This window comes from Mus musculus, chromosome 7, assembly GCF_000001635.26.
Source record: "Mus musculus strain C57BL/6J chromosome 7, GRCm38.p6 C57BL/6J".
Classification (NCBI taxonomy): Eukaryota; Metazoa; Chordata; class Mammalia; order Rodentia; family Muridae; genus Mus; species Mus musculus.
Genome location: NC_000073.6, coordinates 62,337,563 through 62,359,619, shown reverse-complemented (window position 1 = coordinate 62,359,619; position 22,057 = coordinate 62,337,563). Strand labels below are relative to the sequence as shown.

Below are 22,057 nucleotides of genomic sequence, written 5' to 3'. Positions count from 1 at the left end.
GTTTATCCATGTTACTTAAGTAATCTAGCTTCTGTAATTTTTAAATAAATACTGGGATGTTCTTGGGAGACAAATAGAAACATTTAATACATTCAGATGATAGTCAGACCTCAGCCCCTGTGGTTACTCGATTAATGTCATCCATTCACAGATTAAAAAAATATGAAAAATGTCTATACTATACATGTGGGGACATTTTTTTCTTGTTATTTCCTAAACAACACACACATTAACTCTTTTCTGGATGGTTAAGTTTATTAGGTGCAAAAAAATCATGGAGAAATGATGAAGTATGTGAATGTGTAATAATTACATGTAAACATGGTCACAGTGTTTCTTAAAGTACTGGAAGGATTGTGTCTCTTCAGTTGTCCTAGAACAATGCCCCACAGACACTGACGAGCATTTTTACATGCATGTTTTATGCTAACCCTGTGAGATTTAGTTTTCTTATTGTGGAAAGCTGCAGAAACATACAGAGTCCAGAGGGCATCCACCTGCAAGCCAAAGGTGTACTCAAGTGAGCGCTTTCTCCTATACTTTTCAGAAAGAAACAATACTGCTGTTACCTAGGTGATGTGCTTCAGCCTTCATTATGAAGAGATGGATTTTGTGTAAACCACCTGGCCTCAGTATATTGCTGTTCAGCCCTGGAAAGGCATTGAGATTGCTTTGCTTTCTCCATTATGCTCAATCAGAAATGCTTTTCCTCTGCTGCACACAATGTTCTCTCTTGTTTACTTACCAATCTCATCCATTTATATGTTCCCTCTAGAAACCATTAAAATAGCACCATAATTTAGCCTACCAGACTATGCTAGCTTTCACATTATTGTTGTTCTTGTTTTCTCTATTAGAGTTCCCGAAAACCATGGCCAGTACTCATAATGTTAAAATGTGAAGTAGCACTAAATTGATAAAAAGCAGAACAGCAAATCTACCGGTAAAGGACTTTCTGATTACTGCTCATGGTCAGAACACTTCATAATTGAAAAAATAAGTCACAAGAGTTGTGATTGTACAATGATAGATGGTCCAGGTTTTCAGGATGTTCATCATTGTGTTACCAATGGTCAGGGGAAAACAGTCACAGAGGCTTGAGAAAACAAACTTTCTCTACAAGTTTGACCATAGATGCCCTTGAGCTGTTTTAAGATTGTGAATAGGTTTAGTAACCCTAAACATATTTACTCATAGATCACACGCTATTTGATTTTTATATTTCACAATCACTACCCAGAAAGTGAGAGTTTTTGGTACCAAAAGTAGGAAAAATATAGACATTTGATTTTTATAGGAATTGCACTAATCCTATAATTTGATTTGTCTCTTTATTCTGTTCTGATTTATAATCATGACATTTCTCTTTGTCTTCTTGGACATTTTCTAGTGCTTTATGTGCTTTTCAATATACAGATCCAGACCACACTTAGTTTGATATATATTAAAACGTTTCCGAGCTAGGATAAATTGTACTGGGTTTTACATGTCTGTTTACTGTTGTTGCTTGAAAGTAGAAATTTGCCCATTAATCTTGAATTTGGTGTTATTACTAAACACTTTTATTATTCTAGGAATATTTCACTTCTGGTTTTGTAGGGTTACTTGAGACAATCATATCATAATATGTAAATAAGGATCGATTTCTTTTTTACCTACCTTATCATCTCTAGAGAAGAATTTTGCTGCTAAGTTGAAAAGGAAGAATGAGGAATAAAAGTGGATACTTTTCCTTCACATCCAATCTTAGCAGAAATCATTCTATCAGAGAGGCCCCTTGGTCGTGCAAACTTTATATGCCCCAGTACAGGGGAACACCAGGGCCAAGAAGTGGGAGTGTGTGGGTAGGGGAGCAGGGCAGGGGGGAGGGTATAGAGGACTTTAGGATAGCATTGGAAATGTAAATGAAGAAAATATCTAATAAAAAATTGAAAAAATAAATCATTCTAGCATTCACTATTAAATATGAAGCAATACTAATTATAGTGCTTTCAAGATAAACTTCACGAGGCTGTTGTTTCATTTCTTTTTAATTTTAATTGATACGTGACATTTCTAAATATTGATTTAGTATGATCATTTGACGTGTGTGTACAGTGTGTAATGATCAAATCAGGGTAATTAGCATTTCGATCTTGTCAAACATTTATCATTTCTTTGTGTTGGGAAAGATGATCTAGTAACCCCTCTGCTGGGTATAGAGCCAAAGGAAATGAGATAGGTTTATCAAAGAGACACCTTCGCCCCCACAGTTATTGCAGTGCGGTTCAAAATAACAAACATATGAAATCAACTAAAAAGTCAAGATACATTTTGGATAAAGATCTGTGGTTTATGAACAGTGTAAAGTATTATTAGCCCAAAAAGAAATTGTATCAGTTTTGCTGAGACATACATTAAATTGAATGGGCTCGTGTTAAATTACGTAAGCCAGTACTGGAAACACAATACTGTATACTGTCACTCCTTTTTACTTTCTTTGGGACTCTTTCTTTTTTCCCCCTGTCCCTTCAATATACCCCATAAATCATTATCTGCTCTCCTAATTCATGCCCTCTTTTTTCATTAATTTTTATTGCATGGATATATGTTTTAAAAATACAAACATATTCCTAAGTATAGCCTGTTGAGTGCATATGGTGTTACTTTTAATATGTTTTGAAGGCTGGTCATTTGGCACTGGGTTGCCATTTGTTGTCCTGTTCCTGGGGAGGACTACATCTTCCATTTCCAGCTTTGCTTGGCTGCCCATATTTGTATAGTGAAAGGCCTTCCATGTTTTTCCTTGTTCAGTCTAGCGTACATTTTGATATCATATTTGTGCAGCTCATGTTAATGTGGTCATACTGCTGAGAGTTTATGGGTCTATTTTCTGATGTTACTATGAGACACAATAGCACAAAACAAACAAACAAACAAACAAACAAAGCCCACTCTGATCCTCTTCTGAAATGTTTCAGGAGACTTAAGTGCCACAGAGTATTTTGTAGGTATATTCATTAGAACTAGTGGCCACAATTCTGCACTTTGATTGCTTATCATTTTCTATAGTGGTCTCTGTCTATTGCAAAGACAACTTTCCTTGATGAGAGGTAAGGGCTAACTTCTTTGTAGGTATAAGGACAAATGCTTATAGAATTTTATTAGGGATTATGCTGATCTATTAAACTAGTGGTTATTTATTCTTCTCCAATGACCATGACTTCACAAGCTGGAAATGTTAGCTGGATTTCCAATACCAGTCTTGCGATCCATCTCATCGAATGCATCTCTAGTATGGAAGAAATATGAAACCATTACAAACAAAGAATTAATTTTACTGATGTTTCTTTCCAACTCTAATTTACTGACATTTTAAAAAAATAGCAGTATTAATAAACTTTCTCAAATATCTTTTCTGTGCGAATTGATACGATCTTATATATTTTCTTTTTCTGACTATTAATATGGTGAGTTATGGCAGTTCATTTTTAAATATTGCAATCCTGGAATAAATGAAAAAAAACACGACAGAATTGTATTATTCTTTTTATATATTAGTAAGTTAAAATCTCTAATAACAACTGGACTTTGCCATGACAGACTGCAGAGATTAACTCATTTGGATCAGTGTTTAGTAAATTACCTCCTGCTGCCTTCTAAGAATATCACACCATCAACGTTTGTCACAGACACAAATAGGCATGCAACTATCAATCATTTTTATCGACCTGTCTCATCTATACACCACATGCATTCCCAATTCCACTTAAGGCTTGTCACCCTGCTTATACTGATTGTCACTTCATCTGCTTTATGCTTCTCGCAATCTTCAATCTTCAACCTGCTTGTGTACAATTATCAATTATCACTTTGCTAAAACTCAGCTTTTGGTGGAATCAGACTTTTGGTGATTTGTTTAACAGTTTTAAAATAGTTTTTTATATAAATAATTTCAGTAGACACTTTTCTGCTTTTTCATTACTTCAGACCCGAGGCATACCCTCCCCATGACCCCTGTGATTTGTACAACATCACTAAACCAAATTCTCTAGATTTCACTAGACTTTATATTTTCTTGATACTTTTTGAGTGTTCTGTCTCTAACTCCAAGATTCATTGCTTTCCCTCCGCCCCCACCATCTTCCTTCCTCCATCCCTTCTCTCTTCCTCTCTCTAACTTTCCCAAGCATATCTTTAGTAGGAAGAGGGAACAGGCATATCTGATGTTTAAAAGTTTCCCACACATATCTTTAGAAGGAAGAAGTACCATGCATATCTGATGATAGTGTCTGCAAATGAGCAGCAGATTGCATTTCCTGCCCAAACTGCATGGGAACAGCACAGTTTACCTTCCCAAATCCCAGCACTATCTCTCAGCAGTCTCCTCACTCATGAGTTCATTGGACTCTATTCCACACTTCAATGTTTTCTCTTGTGAATTTCTACTCAGTCAAATTCACATCTCTGTTTGTGTATCTCACACTCATGTCAGAATCAACTTCTTTTCAATGGGATTTATCATCCTCCCACATGAGTCTGCTGTGTTTACTTCCTAAATAAACGACTGATACTCAAGAAGCCCAGCATGCCAGGAAGCTGCCCACAGTCCTCCATTCATCCTACGAATCTTATCTCTAGCACTTACTTAATCATTGCCTTTTGTCAACCTGATCTATAGATATTTTCAAATTTTCTTCATTTATTCCCATCCTCATTATTTATTTCCTGGTTAAATCCTCAATTCTTGCTCACCTGACTTATCAGAGTTATTGCCAACCATGTAATATGTGTCTAAACTTTCTTCTTTAAACACCGAGGATCCTATTGAATGCAAAATCCCTTTCCAAATTGTTTAAGATACTTCAAGAGCATTTGATACCCTTGGGCACTTCCTCTCTCTGAAAATGTTGCTATTTTGATTTCATGACCTTGTACTCTGCTGGCTTTCTTTTTGAACTCTTATCCAGGCACTCTTTGTAGTGTCATTGCCAGACATTCCTGCAGAACTTGATGAGGAAATGCTTCAGGTTTTCAGAGTACAAGCATGGACACATTTTTTTTTCAGAGTTTCTGTAGATAAAGGCATTTCTCTGCTGCTGAACTATAATATTCTCCCTTGAGCTAGATATGTTTATTGTATAATTCTTCTATCTTTTAGTATATTTAATAGATTTTCAACATAGAAACTGCTATTTTTCCTTCACACTTGTTCTCCCCTATCCTGTTCCGGTCTCATCAACTAAAGCTGACCTTTAACCTGTATTAAAGCTTGAAACCCAAGTCAGCACCTGTTGCTCATTTCTCACCTCATCCTCTATCACTCAACTTCCAAAGGCAAAAACACGGACCAGTATGCTATGAAACAGTCATTGGTTTCATTGAAATTTTACTTTGGGAGACATTACTGAATAACATTAGAATCACTTCAACCACAGATACCTAGGCTGTTGAGCTAATCACAAGACAGTTTCTGACAATTCTTTTTATAAATACAGCATATATTATACACTCGCTGAAGCCACGTTTCTAATTTATCAGTGTCTCCAAGTTCCTACAAGTTAACCATACAGTGAAGTTCAATGTTTTATTAACCAAATGAATAAATGCATACGTCAAATCCCAAAAGCTGTAATATCTTCTCATAGTAAGTTACTGGGAAAATAATTTGGCAAAAGTGTCTATAACAGAGGAAATTAAGAGCCTAAAAATATTTTTGGACAAGTTGAAATGGAATTTACTTTCTATTTTCCTTTATTTCAAGATAATATGTAGTATCACAAGTCTGTTTGCTTTCTTAGTACAGCCCTTAAGCACAAAGAGATCCTCCTGTCAAATAAACCCTTCCCAGTATCACTTTTAAGTTGTTAATCACCCTTTAAATACACATGCAAATTTATACAACACTTCTTTTGGAAAACCTGTGTTTTATGCATCTGTTTGTCTCCCTCTATCCTCATATTGTTTCTAGTGTGGCATTCTTTGTGCTGAAGGGTGATTCTTGTTATTCACCTAATTAATACGTTTTGACTGCACAATGATCATTCTGTTTATTGTTAAATCCTTAACTCCCAGCACATCATCTTCTGAACACTGGACTCTCAACATGCATTCTAATGGGTATAGAAGGCAACATGTAGCATATGTCCAACTAGAGAAGGGCATGTGGTTGCCGACTTTAATTAACTAGTAATGGAATGGATTATGCATTCACTTTTATTATATATTTAATCACTTATTGTATAAAATATATCTTAATTTCTTAAATTGGCTTTTTTCTTCATTTTCTCAATTGATATTTTATTCCAACAGTACTGACTTGCTTTTGTTCTTTTTAATTTTTTATGAATGTCTTATTGTATTTTATGTATTCTTCTCTCAGAGGATGTAAACTGACCACAGCCTCATCTCCCTTCTCTTCCCCCAGTCTCAAGCATCCCCCTTCTTCCCCAGATCCATTCCTTCTCCATTTCCTTTTTGAAATGAGCAGGCCCCCTTTATGTTTTTTATTAAAATTATATTACTATTTTAATTAAAATAGAATTATCATTCCTTTCTTTCCTCCCTCCAGCCCCGTCTGGCTACTTGTTTTCACGATCCGTTTACCCAGAAAGAAGTTGTTAATTTGTATTATTTGTTCTTTAAGAACCCCTGGAACTATTAGTAACTGATTCATATTATTGAGCTTTAAAAAAAAACCTGGTTCTTGCTCCTGTTTCCAATATTTTCTGCATTCATTTCTTTCCTTGTACTGCTACCACGTTTCTATGTTTCAGGCTAGTTGAATGTGATTGCTGTTTTTGTTTTTCCTTTCCTTTTATGAAGATATTATTTTTTTTAATATTTTGAGTTTTCAGGTCCTTTGTGTATATGTTATAACTTTTAGTTTTGTATTTTTGTAGGATACCTGAGTATGCAAATGAGCGGGTCTCTGTAACTATATCTTTTTCTTGTGTCTATGCCCTTCCTCCTTTGGATGTTCCCTTCTTTCTGATTGTACTGTCCTATTCTGATGTGCTAGTTTTTGTTTTATCTTACTATATTATATCATTATCTCATAGAAGCCCGTTTGATTTTTAGTGAGAGACAGAAACTGGGTGAATCGGGGAGGATGAGGAGGTGGGTGGAGCTGGGATGAGCAGAGGGAGGGAGAAATGTGATCAGGATATATTATATTAGAAAAATAAAATTTAAATGAGAGGAAAAAAGAGCAAAGAATGCTCCATTTATTTTCCAAGAACATCCATGGGACAGGCCCATAGTAAAGAGACTTTAGTTACATGATGGGCAGTTTTCAGATATGACTCTGCCTTCATGTATCTAACAATTCACAAGAGTTTAACAAAGTGCACTTATTTATAAATGCCATATGTATTCTGAGTGGGCATTTAAATATGGATGCTATAAACAGTACCTGGTAGGGCTTCCTATGTTGGTTATGCAATATTATGGTAGTGGTAAGAATACTAGGATATATAGGAAAGATATAACTTTACTGGTTCATTTTAAATAACCATTTCTTATTTAATCATAACTCAGAACCATATTTTTCTCTGAGGTCAGCTTAAAGTAGATATTATAGTTTATATTTAAACTCTAGAGGCTCTCTCCACCTTAGGTGACTTTAAAAATGAAGTCAATTAAAGTGAAAAATGTGAAATAACAGAAAATATTAATGTGAGATAGCTGGGAGTAACTGGATGGAGGAAAGGGATTAGGGAGTGATGTAATTCTATTTCAATTAAACATATTAACATAAAGTAAATTTTAATTGAAAAATAAAAATTAAAAGGAACAAATAGTTCTGAGCTATAAGAGTAAAATATCAAGGTAAAAATGAAGTTACTGTTGGTAGATAAAAATAATCAGGGAAATCTCTCCCAGGTAGAGTATCAAATCATCATAGCTATGGACTCACAAACTGAGTCTGCTAAATGTTTCCTGATTGGTCTATTTAAGCATCTTTTCCAAAATACTTGGTGTACTCTCCTATTTTTTTTTAATTTTTAGGCCAATATGAAAATATAAGAAAGTTATTGAGTAATTCCCCCCTTTGTCCGCAGGTTGTGGTGTCTACTGAACCAGACACCATGAATTAAACCCTCCATATCTGCAAAGCTTCCTCCTCTATGGCAAGCTGTCTCCAAGACAACGCAGTTGGAGAGCAGCCCTGCTCTTGGGCCTGTCAGTAATCAGCGCCTTGTTTCTCACTCTCCTATTCCTCAGCGAATGCTTGGCCGGGATGCCAGTGTCAGTGATCTCGAATCTGTTTTACGTAGGTCTGCAAAACTGCAATCTGCAGAACAGACTTTGCCAAGCAGATCCATGCAAAGCAGATTCAATATTCTTACAGCAGAAAAACCCTAAACGTCTTAAATAGGTGTGCCAGCTAGCATCAGCTCTTTATGAAGTCTGCTGAAAGCCGGGTCACTCACATTGGGGTTACAGTCAGTATCTTCCCACTTTCCATTCTCACTCCAGTGAAAGACTATGGGCACAACTAAATATGATGAGTTCCGTTTTAACAGACACATGGATTATAAGCCTTTTAATTCCCTGCATTACAAGCTAGGTAATGCCACTAAATGTCGGCAGTTCTGCACGTCAACACACTGGTTGCATCTCTTTCATATTAATAGGACTCCTCGTTTACTCTTTACTCGGTATGGTGTGACAGGTATCTCCCCTTATTCACCTTTCCCAGGGGGGAAATTACTTTTTAGCTTTTACTAAATGACTTTTACCACAAATTCTAAAGGATTTCTAATCTCATTAAAGCCTCGTGTCTCTCTTTCTCCCCAGACCAAAAGCTTTCTAAGGAGATTTTTACCCCAGTTGTTGCTGTTTACAGTGATTCTCATCCCATTTCACCCTCTCTTCACCTACTGCCCACTGCAACATACTGACTGCTGAGTGGCAAATGTGACTATGCTTCTGGGGGCAGCTCCTTAATCCCAACCCCTCCTCTATTTCATTAGTGCCATGGCTCTTACTGGTACGACTGTCAGAATAGTTTCGCTCATCTTCATCCTTCTGGAAAGATGAAATTTCAGATCTTGTTTTTACCCCTTAGCAAGATAAGGACTTGATTAGGTCATCAATTCTTTCTGAAACGAGTTTCCTAATTTGTACATTCAGAAGCTAATTTTCTGTGAAACTCTTGGAATTAATTAGAAAAATCAAACCCTTAATGCATACAGCAGGGAGGCCAGAGTGCGTGTGTGAGTGGTGGCCATGGGGAGCTTGGTGTCAAGACTCCTGTATAAAGGTTTTAGGATAGTTCATTACCAACACCCCTTTTATTTTTTCTTGCTCTGTGATGATACAGTTATTCCTTACTTCTTATGGCTGGTGGGAGGACAAAATAAAGAAGAAAATGCATGATAAGGGTTTATTCTGCTAAAGTGTCCATCAAAGACTATTTTAAAAAATGCAACAGAAAAGGGGCAGGCCCTCCATATACCTGTTATTATCCCCATGTTATGTGATAATGAGCTTTTTTGTTGTTGTTGTTATACCTTTTATGTGACAAATTGATTAAAGCACTGCAAGTTTCTTCTGAGTGGTCGTGTGGTCTCCCACTGTGTTAGGACACCGTGTTTGCTTATGCTGCACACAGGGAGAATCTTTCTCATCCCCACCCATTCCCACTCCCCCTTTCATCAAAAATAAATGCCTCCTCCCCCCCCCCAAGAAATTATTTCACAGTATCTTTAATGCTCATTTTAACGTTTATTTATGGTGGGGTTGCATACATGTTTTGTAAAGGGTGCTAAGTGCCTACACTGAGAACAGTCCAGTTCAAATCAGTCCATTCCACATGGATGCTTCCTGTGCCAGTTGAAGTCATATGGAGAAAGGCCTTGACCTTTCTCTTGCTCAGGTCTGCGTTGCTGTTAAGTCCTGCTAACTCTCCAGGGCCTTCTTTGTCGATACAGATCATCAGTCCCATACAAAGAACAAGATACAGAACACCTCAATGTATTTCACAAGTTTAGCACAGCACATCTCTTGTACAAAAATGCACGAAAGCACAAAAGTGAAAGTACCAAATACTTATCACACATGCATCAATCTTAAACACTACACGAGTACACAAATGAATAGCATTACAAGGTACAAAAGCACTGTATGGAAAACTTAAAAATTATACATGAAATACTGCACTGTGGATTTGGGATACTCTAATGACTCAACCCCACCCTTACACAGCCCTAGTATGGGTCAGAAACTATCAGTGTGCCCCTGGACCTTTTTAGTCCTCAGAGACACTGCTGCGGGGGGCCTGGGCAGCAAGATTAGCCTCCCGCAGAGCTCTGGCCTGCTCCAGAGCCTCCCTGTATCGGGAAGGCCACGCCTGGGGATCTTTCTTGAAGACTCTGGCCAGGAACTCCATGATCTGCATCTTGGTGATTTCACGGTTAGCTCTGGACCCCCAGAAGAACTCGTACTCGGGAGGCTCGATGTGGGGCACACGCTGGTACTTCAGGTAATTCTGCTGGACGAACTCCTCGGTGATTATCTTCCTCACGTCTCCGAAGGTGGAGTGCTTCTTCCAGGGCCTCAGCCCCAGGATGCGCAGCACATTCCAGACCGCACCCTCTCTGGCCCCGCGGCCCTTCACATAGATGAGGCTCAGGATCATGAGCAGGAGGCCTGTCATGGGCATACGGTTGTTGAGCGCCACCCTGTCTAGCTCCTCTGGGCTGAGGGCTTTGACCAGGGCAAACTCCATGGTGTGGAGATTGGTCAGCCTCAGGTGCAGCCCGAACACTCTGGCGAGGATGACGCTGGTGCGCCTGAGGATGCTTCTGCACCATTTCTTGTAGCTGCCCATGACCTCTTTCACCATGTCTGGAAACCAGAGGACCATCCTCTTCTGGTCCTTCACCAACACGTACCACATGAGCTCGTGCGCCTTCTGCACCAGCTGGGCAGGGGCTGGCGGTGCTGGGATCGGCCGGGCTGGACTCTGGGGCTGGTGGGCGCGGCCCTCCTCTGCGGCCTGCTGCAGGATTTTAGGGTCAACATCTTCTATCCGTTCTTCGGGCGGTGGCGAGGCCTGTTGGGCTGCCATAGGGCCTTCGGGAGCGCACGGTGGCCCTGCGAGGTTAGCGGCCAGAGAAGCGGGAGGAGGGATCCCCACCGGAACGGCATCGCTGTCCTGCATCTCACAGTCGGGGACCTCGGCTGCAAAGTTAGGGTCGCTCAGGTCCTTACTTTGTTCCGACATGTCTGCGCCTTCGGATCAGAGCAGGACCGATGCGGCTTGGAGCTCTTGGAGCGGGCACTCCCTCGGTGGAGACCAGCAGAGGAAGTGCGCTTTACTGAGCACTGCGCCTTCCGCAGCAGCGGGCGGGCGGGGCTGATGCGATATTGCGCATGCGTGTTGGGAAGCCAGAAGGGTGGTAGGGCTGGAAAGGAGCGAAGCAGCAAAGCCCAACCACTGGGGTCTAAGGGAGGGTACCACTAGGCTTATGTAAAAGATTTCCTGGTCTCCTGTATGGCACAGAACTAGATGATGGTAGGGAAAGAAACAAGTTGAAGGAGAAAGATGTAGCTGAGATGGTGAAGTTAAGTTCGGACACACTGAGTTTGTGCAAAATCAAATTAAATGTGAAGGTCCTGGAGAAAGACTTAATTCTTGATTTTGGTTTTTCTACAAAAGAATAAGAGAAACAGAAATGACTTTTTTTTCTTTTTTCTTTTGGAAAGCTGTACCTTATGATGATGATGAGTTGTTTAAGATTGGAATATTGAGAAATTATTAATAGAGATAAATTCTTACATATCTGAATGCAGATCAAACAAGGAAGAATGTAAAGTGTAGTTACAGACACTGGAGATAAATCCATGTGAGATTTGAATGTTCTAGAAGTAGTAGATTCATATAGCATAATTGATGGGAGTTTAAAATTTTAATTAAAATGAGACTTGGTTCAGTGGTTAAGAGCTTTTGCAGTTCAAGCATGAGAACCAGAATTTAAATCCCCCAGGCCCCACATGAAAATGAGGGATATATAAAATATATATATATGCATTCATTCATCATTGGATGCTCAGTTTGTTGGTTTTGAATTATTTTAATAACTATAGATTTGGGCTCTCCATTTCTATTAGGTCACTTTGTTTTCATCTAAAGCTTCCGTTAAGATTCTAGTGGAAAATGATCAACATATTTATTAATACACATTTTATGACAGTGTATTTTTCATATTTTCCCACTACCTTTTTGCCCTGCTCACTGCATCTTCTGCGTTTATAAGAAATCTTCTACTTCTTAAATTATGTCATTCACAAATGACTAATTCCATGTTGGGAGCACATCCAAATCTTTCCCAATATATTTTAAATGCAGCTCTTTTCGATACCTAACAGTCTCTCATGAATAAGATGCAACATATTGGTGTCCAAAAATAAAAAGGTAGATCGAGAGGTCATCTAAAGCTGATATTTCCTCAAACTCTCCTTTATACAATGACCATTGTTGAAGCTTCCAAAGCCAGAAGTCCTTAGATTTGATCATCTTTCTTGTTCTGAAATAATGGAATTCCTTAGCCCTTCTCATCACTTAAAGCGGACAGATTTAAGATATCATGTTGGCATTCCTAGGTTCTAAAATATGTTTGTTTAGATATAACAGCTATCTTTTACCCAGAATAGTTATGGCAAGAAGCGATTCAGAGTTTTCCAGATTTGAGAATATTTGCACATGTACAATAACTTGTTTTAAACTCCAGCCTAGACGTGTTATTAGTTTGCTTCTTATTGACATTTTTGAAGGCAACACTTTCTCTCAGTTGTGATCTACTCCGCGAGCTCTGATGTGGAATTTTTCACTTGTGACATCCTGCATATCCTGGAAAAAGTTTCAGATTGTATATATTTGAGATTTTATGTGTTTGGGCTAAAAGTGCTCTAGTTCTCTGATGCTCATTAATTGGAACTGTTTTTCTGCAAGTGGGTTGAGTTTGAAGAATTTTCTGCACTAGATCACTATGTTTATATATACAGTGTATTTACCATCTTGTACTCAATGGATTCATGAAAACAAGTCACAAGTATGGGGCTGACAATCTTGAAGTTGTTTTTTGTTCAGGGAGGATACCAGAGATGGGACCAGAGAGCTACCTGGGCATCAGCTACTGAATAAGATGAGCTATATAGTTGAATTCCTAGCTGGAACTCAAGCTGAAGAAGCTGTTAGCATGATAGTAGGCAGAACCCCTACTGAAGCTCACTAGACACATTCCTACAGATAAGAAAGTTGCTTAATGCTGAACCAGAGACTATAGATTAGGACCACACTCATAGATAGTGCTTCAAGAATTCAAGCCACGGAATTAATGTTCAACTTAAAAGGAGCCCAGTATAAACTGTGGTGCTGCTTAACCTCAGAGATCCAAAGCACCCCTACAGATAATGGTTTCATCTATTCAAAGAAATCCTTCTGAAGAAGATCAACACACTATTATAGAGAGAAGGAAGAGAATTTGGGATAATGTTTAATCACAGAGCACAGACTTTAAGCAGAGAGCACATTTAGCATGAAAGCTTGGGAGTTGATAGCTACACAATATATTGCTTACTCCTATAGAGACTGGACAGACATTACATAAAAAGGAATGAAAGGGAAGTAACATTAAGTAAAGGAAAATAAACCAGTACTGGGGTGTTGTCCATGACTACTCTAAATCCAAGGGATATTGGGACTAGAGTTCTAAGAATGTTGGGAATAATTTAGACTTGGGGGTTATCTTTACATTCAGTTTAAGAGGAGATAGAAAATAAGATACTACACTAGAATTTAAGACGAAAATGCAGGAAACTTACATTAATGGCTCCCAGAAAAGATTCAAGAAGAGATTCAGAAATAGAAAATGGAGACATTATGTCTTCAGATCTTTTGGAAAGGACATTTTTTTCCAATGGGTTTCCTCAGACTGTAATATGGAACAGATTATACAGCTGTGGAATAGGCTGTTCTTGGCAGACTCCTCTGAAGAGGCCTCTTCTGGCACTGGCTTCCATAGAGAGCTGAGGAAGGAGGGGTCATCCTGGAGCCTCCTGAGGATACTACACATGCTCTCAGGGCAGGGTCCTTGGATGAAACGTGAATTTTTCCTGGCTCTTTCTTGTCTACATAGGCAGTGACCTTTCTCTTGAAGCCCCCAAATGGGCCCCACATGCCTTTTCAGGCCAAAAACTGAAACAGAAAACTGATTTTAATATTTTCAGCAAATATTTTTGAGCAGTGTTAGGCTTAGTTTTAAATTTTTCATTTAGATCAGTCTTGTAGAGAAATATTGCATCAGAAGTACTGCAGTTAAGTACCATTTTTGTTACAAAAATAGGAATCAGGGACAGAAAACTGCATTCCACAATTTGAGGGAGGAGGAGGGACCAGCCTCTGACCTATCATATTTGCATCTTCTCTATGGTGTGGAACTCAAGCTTGTTTCTTTTTAATGGTAGCTACACTCACCCATATTGTTCAGCTTTGTTCTGTACAAACTCACAACTTGTTCAACTGATACACAGAGAGTACTAGGGTTCAGGGTGTCTCCTAAATGCTTACCTTGGTACAGAATTTAGAATGGAGCTAGTGATAAAAAAAATGGTGGTGGTGTTCTGAGTAGGCAAGTCATTTGACACTCCTATTGCAACTATAGTTTAGGTCTTTGCCTGAAATAGAATGCAGAAAGACATATGATAAATGGGAAAAGGGAAATGACAAGGAAAAACATAAAAAAGAAAAAAAAAAGAAATCAAGCAATAACGTAGTCATTGTTTTGATGTGTGTTTTGAAAGAGCAGCGATTTTGACATCTAGACTGGACAAAAGTAAAGAATGTTCAGTAGAAATACCAGTGAAGAGATATTCATCTGTGATGTGAAAAACAGGAAGATGAATCTTCTTCAGTAGTGGGTCTGAATAAACATTGCTGTGTGACCACAATATGCAGGAGCATTTTGGAAATCTATGTAGTCAGAAATACTGACTTAACATGCCTGGGATAGACCTTCATAAAGCCAGGAAAGGTGGCATTTATCTGAATCCCAGGACTCCATAATGGAGTTTGGGTGATCCAGAGTTCAAAGTTCAATAGTGATACAGTGTCACTCCTTCTCACCTGTAAACCCTAAACTCACCACACACACACACACACACACACACACACACACACACACACACACACTGCATACAATTATCCTAAAGACATCTTGGCTGCAGTTAGATAAAATTTTGGAGATAAAATGGTAAACACTTTCATCCTTACAGTTCCTAGAACCAAATTCTTTATAATGACTATTCCTGGCATAGAAGAAAGATTAAATTTCGTATACAATGCACATCCCAGTTTCCCACCTCTACACTCCTTGGGAATACCAGAGGGAAGGCAGAAAAAATTACAATTAAACTTTTCTCACTTTTCTTTTTTTTACTGCAAAACTTTACATGGTTTTCATGTAAGCTGTCAAAATTATGTGTGTAATCATGTGTGTAGTATATCCTCTTATGCCTTTTGCCATCAATCATATTTTGCAAAGTCTTTACCTGGATTTTGTATCAGGTATAATCTCATAAAACTGCTCTTTCCCACTTTGGTTTACGGAAACAAATTTGTAGCTCTTGATTCACTTCTTTAAATGGTGACTAGCATTTTTTCAGTGCTTAGAGAATTCTTTTGCAGATAGTTCGTGACAATAGACGAAACTTTAAAAATCTGTTGTTGTAGACCTATTTAAATTATCTCTTTCTTGTTGATAGTTCATGGTTTCCATATAATGTTTCAAAATTATGTGTGCCATAGTGTTTTCAATATTTCCTCTTACTCCCTTTGTGATCAATTCATCTATATTGCTACTTTTAGGCTTCCACTGGTTGTACACAAATACCTACACTCAAGAGACCCCTAACTCCTCTAGATACATCATAGGCAGCCTGGACATATTCAAGATTGCCCATGCTTAGGATCTTTGGCTGTGTATTTTTTTCTCTAGCTGTCCCCTAAAGGTTGGGGCTACTTGTTTCTCTGTTATTTGTCTTCATCTCTTCTCATCATAATTCTTCAGACAAGTTTTACCCGTTAGGGCTTGACATTTGCATCTCTGTCCCAGTGAGATCCAAGTGTGCTCTTTCAGTGCAATACAGCTTTTCTTTTCTCTATAGCAGTATATTTAGTTACATTGTTCTATCTAACTTAAGTACAGTGATCAGGAACCTCTTCAAGGTCTGTCTGTGTTCTTTCCTTGAAAATAGCCTAGGGCTTTCCACTTCTTTTCCTAGGAAAAGAAACTGAGGATAATATGGATTCAACATTAATATGTATGTAGTGCATGCAGGAATATAATTCTCTCTCTCTCTCTCTCTCTCTCTCTCTCTCTCTCTCTCTCTCTCTCTCTCTCTCTTTCTCTCTCTCTTCTCTCCCTCTCTTTCTCCTCTTTATGTTTGTGTGTGTGTGCTCATTTGTCCATGTGTGTGCTTGTGGAGTCCAGAGGTCCTCAATGGCTCTCCATGTTGTTTCATGAGATGGGATCATTCACTATACTGGAGGTTTTTCAATCAGCTAGAGTGTCTGGCTATCTCAGAGATCTTCCTGTGTCCAACCATGCTCTTCCTAGGGCTGGGATTGAAGGCATTCACTACTTAGCCAATTATTACCCAAGAGAAGGGGACTGGAAACAGGTTTTCATGCTTGGCAGGCTCCTCGGTTCCCATTAAGCCATTTCTGGCACTCACCTTTATCCTTCAGATCTAGAAAAATGTATATTTTTGACCTCCTGTATAAAACTTATCACTTCTCAACTCTCAAGTTGACATGGATAATCATTGCTTCTTCTCAATTGAATACTACAATGTGCTCTTGAAATACTTACACAGTTGTTTATTTATTTAAGTGAGGATGTTTCCCACACTGAACCCAATATGTTCACACACACACACATTCACACACACACAGGCACACAATATTAATTTACTAAATATTGTACCACCAATTCTTTCACCTTGAGTGGCTTCCAAATGCAGAAGTATAAACTGTAATGGGTTTGGCATTCAGGACACTGAAATTAAGTGTTGGAATGATCATGCCCCACACAATTTTACAAAAGAATACCCTTTTGGTTTTCTTTGATTTCATTTCATTTTACTACTTTATTTTATTACAGGGTCATGCTGTCTATCCCAGACTGGTCTTAAATTTATAACTCTGCTTCCTCAATCTTTAGGGTGCTAGAATTATAGGCATGTAGTTTCTGGTCAATCTTTCTCACCTTTCTAAGTATAGATGGCTCTTGACGTTTTTCAGCTTGTAGCAGTAGAGTTCCTATATGTGTCTTTGTCCTCAAATGGCTATGTAACCATTCTTCCATTTATTTGATCTTCACTCCCTTACTAAGTGTATCACTTATTAGACTGAGGAATATCTAGTCTAGGAAAATATTTTCAAAGGCCTTATCTTAATCACATCTTTAAAGATACTTTGATTTGCTTGCTTCTTTGTTTTTATATGAGATGGATATTAACACATTCCAGTTATTAGGAACATGACCACTCTTTAAAGGGTTCTATATATTGTTAACCACAATGGCCAAACCCAGATTAAGCTAACCTAGACATTGCATTATGCTGATAAGTAAAGAATAACCCGAGAGTTTAAAAAGAAATCCCCAAACAAATAAACAACAAATTATAACAAACTTTTTTTCTCCAAAGATTATCTCCTGGAAGAGATGGATTAAAAAAAATACAAGATTGATGATATGGAAAACAGGTAAGCAGAGTTGCCAATAAGCCTGACAGCCAGAGCTCAATTCTTTCCATATAAAATGTACAGAGAGACCGAATCCCTGCAGGTTGTAGTGCCATGGTGAATCCCTGCAGGTTGTAGGGCCACAGTACACACACACACACACACACACAAATTAACAAATGGTACATTAATAGAAAAGGAGCCAAGTAAGATGATGAGAAAAAAAATGAGTTTACATAGTTTTATAAACCATGTATTTACAAAAATTAGTGATTAGACATCCCTATTCACAGGCAGATGCGGTCTCTCTGTAAACTGAATACTCTAATACACATAGGGAAAGTAGAGTTCTGATTTCATGACTGATGCATATGCTTATACTAAAAATGAGTGTCAGATAGTCTGGTCTTAATTTATCAATAGAAGAGTGGCATACAAACCCATTATCTATCACTCCTAAATTTTGTAATTGAACCCTTAGTGAGTGATTAACCAGAACTCCAGGTGCATGCCATACTAGCCTATTGAAGTTTCCATAGTGTTAATAATATTCTTGATTATTAACTATCCCCTGAACCCTAAATTACTGTTTCAGTGTAATAAGGACACTCCTGTAACTGAAGATAGTACACAGGATTTTGGATTCAGATGCAAACACCAAACATTTGTATGTAGGGTCTAGCCTTTCATAAAACACCAGATTAATCTTCACTCTTTCTGGTACTAAAATTTTGTCCATTTGGTGTCTATTATACCTTATATTTTGTTCTTAAATGTCTCTATTCTAGGAAAAGCTTCGGTGACAGCTACAGGACAGTGATTTGGAATCACCGAACTCTCCTTGGGAATATGCTGTCTACTCATCTTGATGCAGTAGAAAGAAGGTGTTGCTGTTGTCAGATATGTGCCTTTGGGTATATTTGCTTCCCACACCTTGAATATATATATATATATATATATATATATATATATATTACATTTACATAAATCACTACAGCTCTATACTTTTTATTAAGATCCCCTATGATATCCACATATTGATAGTATATAATTTGACTGTTCCTGACATGTGTATCCATGTATCCATTACCACTATATAATAAATATACTCATCACTTTCTTTTTTATGTCCTTTCATAATTTTCCAATGCACCCCATTTTTGTCTTCTCAGTTTAGCAGTGAGCTGATTTCTGACTCAGTAAGGTTGTCTGCAATTTCAATAGTGGTTATAAATGGAATTTCTCTTTTACTCATTTTCTCTGACACCTTTCTACTTTGTAGTTATGAGACTCTTCCTGTTTAAGATATGTCTAGATTTTAATCCCTCACTGAATAGTATTGTACAGCTATTCCTTTTATATTAATGTGACTAAAATACTGTGACCAACAATATATGTTAGGAATACTTTATTTTAGCTCATGGTTTCAGAGAGTCTCAGTCTATCATGATGAACAAAGCAGGTTTTATTGTGGTGTGGACATGAAGTGAGAACCACTTGAATAGCAGCATACTAAGAACAGATAGCAGCTACAATGTGTTTCTGGGCTCTAACATTACAGTCTTACCTCCATCATGAACGTGTAACAGCTGTATCTACCTGCATAATACTTGCACAAACCTATTTGAAAGATAGAAGCATATTAGCTGGGAAAAGAAAGAGGTGCAATGTAGGTAAACATGATCACAATTCATATGAAACCCAGTTGCTGGTGGCCTCCTTTGACCAGGTGAGCCCCACCTTGCAAAATCTTCCATAGCCTACTACAACATGAACCTATGAGGGTTTTCATAGTCAAAACAAAATGATGATACTGTATGAACATACTAAAATTTATTTATCATTTAATTATTAATAATATCTTGATCTCCAATTTGACATCCCGATAGGTATAATTGATGTAACTGTTCTGGTAAAAACCTTTTATTTTTTTTAAACATTTATTTATTTGTTTGTTTGTTTGTTTGTTTGTTTAGAAATCTTCACTTAACATCCTGATCACAGTCACCCTCCCTCCCCTCTTTCAAGTCATTTCCTTACAAATCCTCATTATCCCCCATCTCTTCCAAGAAAGGGAGTCCCCTTTGGGTACCACCCCACGCTGAGACATCTAGATACAGCAGGATTATTCTCTCCCAGTGAGGATCAACCAGGCATGGAAATATGCCACTTAGAAACTGGATGTTTAAATCATATATTAATTCATTGTTTACCTTTTAAAAGTTAAATGGAAGGTTTTAGCATTTCATCTCTATACTATCATGTGTGATAGAGTCAGGTCCTCCACATCTATGGAAATCTTGGATAAGGTGCTTTAAAGTTTTGGGTTTTGTTTTTTTTTTATTTTTTCCACGTAAGTATATCAATGTCTTCAATTTCTAATTGCATCTTCCTAATGATTAGTGATCTTTCTTGTGATTTCTTTTATCTCCATGCTATCTTTGGTAATCACACAAATCTCCCCTCTTTCCCTCCACCTCTCTCTAGCCTCCCCCCCCCCGACATACACTCACACATACACACACTCTACTCTTTGCCTTACTTGTGGCTAAAGTTTGAGGTTGCCTGCAACTCTCTGGGATTACATAGACTGCTATAGGTGACTCGTTGTCATCATCTAATAGTATATGTTAGGAGTAAAATATTTTTATCTACACTATATACAAATGACCTTCTTCCTTTGAAGATTCCTTTTTACTGTGTAAGTTTGTGCCTATGTGTAGTTATGTACATGTAAACCTGGGTGCCTGTACATCAGAAGTGTTTGAGCACCTGGTGCTTGGAACCAAACTTCGGTCATCTACATGGGAAGCAAGTATTCTTAGTCACTGAGCCACATTTCTAGTCCTGAAAAAACTTATTCTCAGTGAATAAGCATTAAAGCTGAGAAACATTGTGCGAAACTGAATATACACTATTTTTCTTCTAGAAAAAAAAAAGAAATTTTAGGTATAATATTTGGATCATTGTATACCACAAATGTTACTTTTTATAGTAGCCTATTTTCATTCTTGAAAGTATGACATATCTGTTGAGCTTATTAGGTTGGAAGACAAGATTGTTTGGCATTGCTACTCCTTTGGAATTTATCACCTGTCCACCTGTGTACCTGTGCTTCTATACCAGGACTGGCCATCTTGTTCCATTGATCTACCTTCTTTTTTTTCCAAAGAAGGGAAGTCATATGCAGTCTTAATGAAGGATTATATCTATAAATCACAACAATTATCAGGATGCCTTGGTAACCTGGGACTATAGCTCATAGGAAAAACACTTGCATAACAGGTATAGGTCACTGGAACACTACAGTCAATTGGACCTAGTCAACCACAGCAATACTTGTCTTCACACATAAAATGATGACACTGGATGTAATACAAAATTAGAGTGTTTGTGACTAGCTATTTTATTTCCCTTTAATTCTGTTTTTCAATATACTTATGGAAATATGTATAAGAATGTTTTCTTTGGTTCAGTACTATCCCACTAAATTGGAAGAACTTTTTTTTTCTTTTTAGTGGTTAATGGAAATTGTATTTACTTTTTTTTCTTTTTGTTTTTTTTTGAGACAGGGTTGCTCTGTGTAGCACTGGCTGTTCTGGAACTCACTCTATAGACCAAGCTGGCCTCGAACTCAGAAATCTGCCTGCCTCTGCCTTCCAAGTGCTGGGATTAAAGGTTTGCACCACAACTGCCCAGCTTACTTTTTCATATTTTAAACACTGTTTCTAGAAACACTAATATAAAATCTGAGTGGAAATGCGTTTTATTTTTCATAGATGAAAATAGTTGAATCATATGTTTACTGTGTTCATTGATTGTATAACATACATATCTATTTTTCAGTGTATCTATATTTTTACACTCTCATGGACAGCATACAAGCCTTCCAATTACACTACAATATCACCAACTTATGAAAATGTCCTTCATTTAGGTTTATATTGTATTGCATTGCATTGCATCACATCATATCACATTGTATTGAATTGTATTAATTATATTAGTGATAATAGCTGGCTACAATAATGCTTATTATACTTTTGAACTTCATTTTCCTAATGAAAACAACATTAAACATTTTTAACAATTAAAACAATCTCTGTGTGTATTAATCTCTGTGTGTGTAGTATGTATAAATATGTGTATGTGTGTAAATGTATATTTATGTAAATTTTTATGTGTATATGAATGTGATGTGTGTATTATATATATACATATCTGTGAACATATATATATAATGTGAATTATTTCTGCCCTTATATGTATATGTTTAATATACATATACATATATATGTGTGTGCTTATGTCTATGCAGGTTTG

The 22,057-nt window shown here is 37.5% G+C and overlaps 1 protein-coding gene and 1 long non-coding RNA gene across 2 annotated transcripts in view; one reads left to right on the top strand and one right to left on the bottom strand.

Annotated features, from left to right (window-relative positions):
* Positions 1 to 21,826, top strand: part of Gm32061 (predicted gene, 32061) — an 85,606-nt gene extending 63,780 nt beyond the window's left edge. Inside the window, exons 2-3 of the long non-coding RNA NR_166566.1 lie at positions 17,698 to 17,755; positions 18,523 to 21,826. This is a non-coding gene — a long non-coding RNA (predicted gene, 32061). The remainder of the gene's footprint in view (positions 1 to 17,697; positions 17,756 to 18,522) is intronic.
* Positions 9,692 to 11,343, bottom strand: Ndn (necdin). The gene has a single exon (NM_010882.3). The coding sequence runs from the start codon at positions 11,210 to 11,212 to the stop codon at positions 10,235 to 10,237; it is 978 nt and encodes a 325-aa protein (NP_035012.2). The 5' UTR covers positions 11,213 to 11,343; the 3' UTR covers positions 9,692 to 10,234.
* Positions 21,827 to 22,057: the final 231 nt, after the last annotated feature.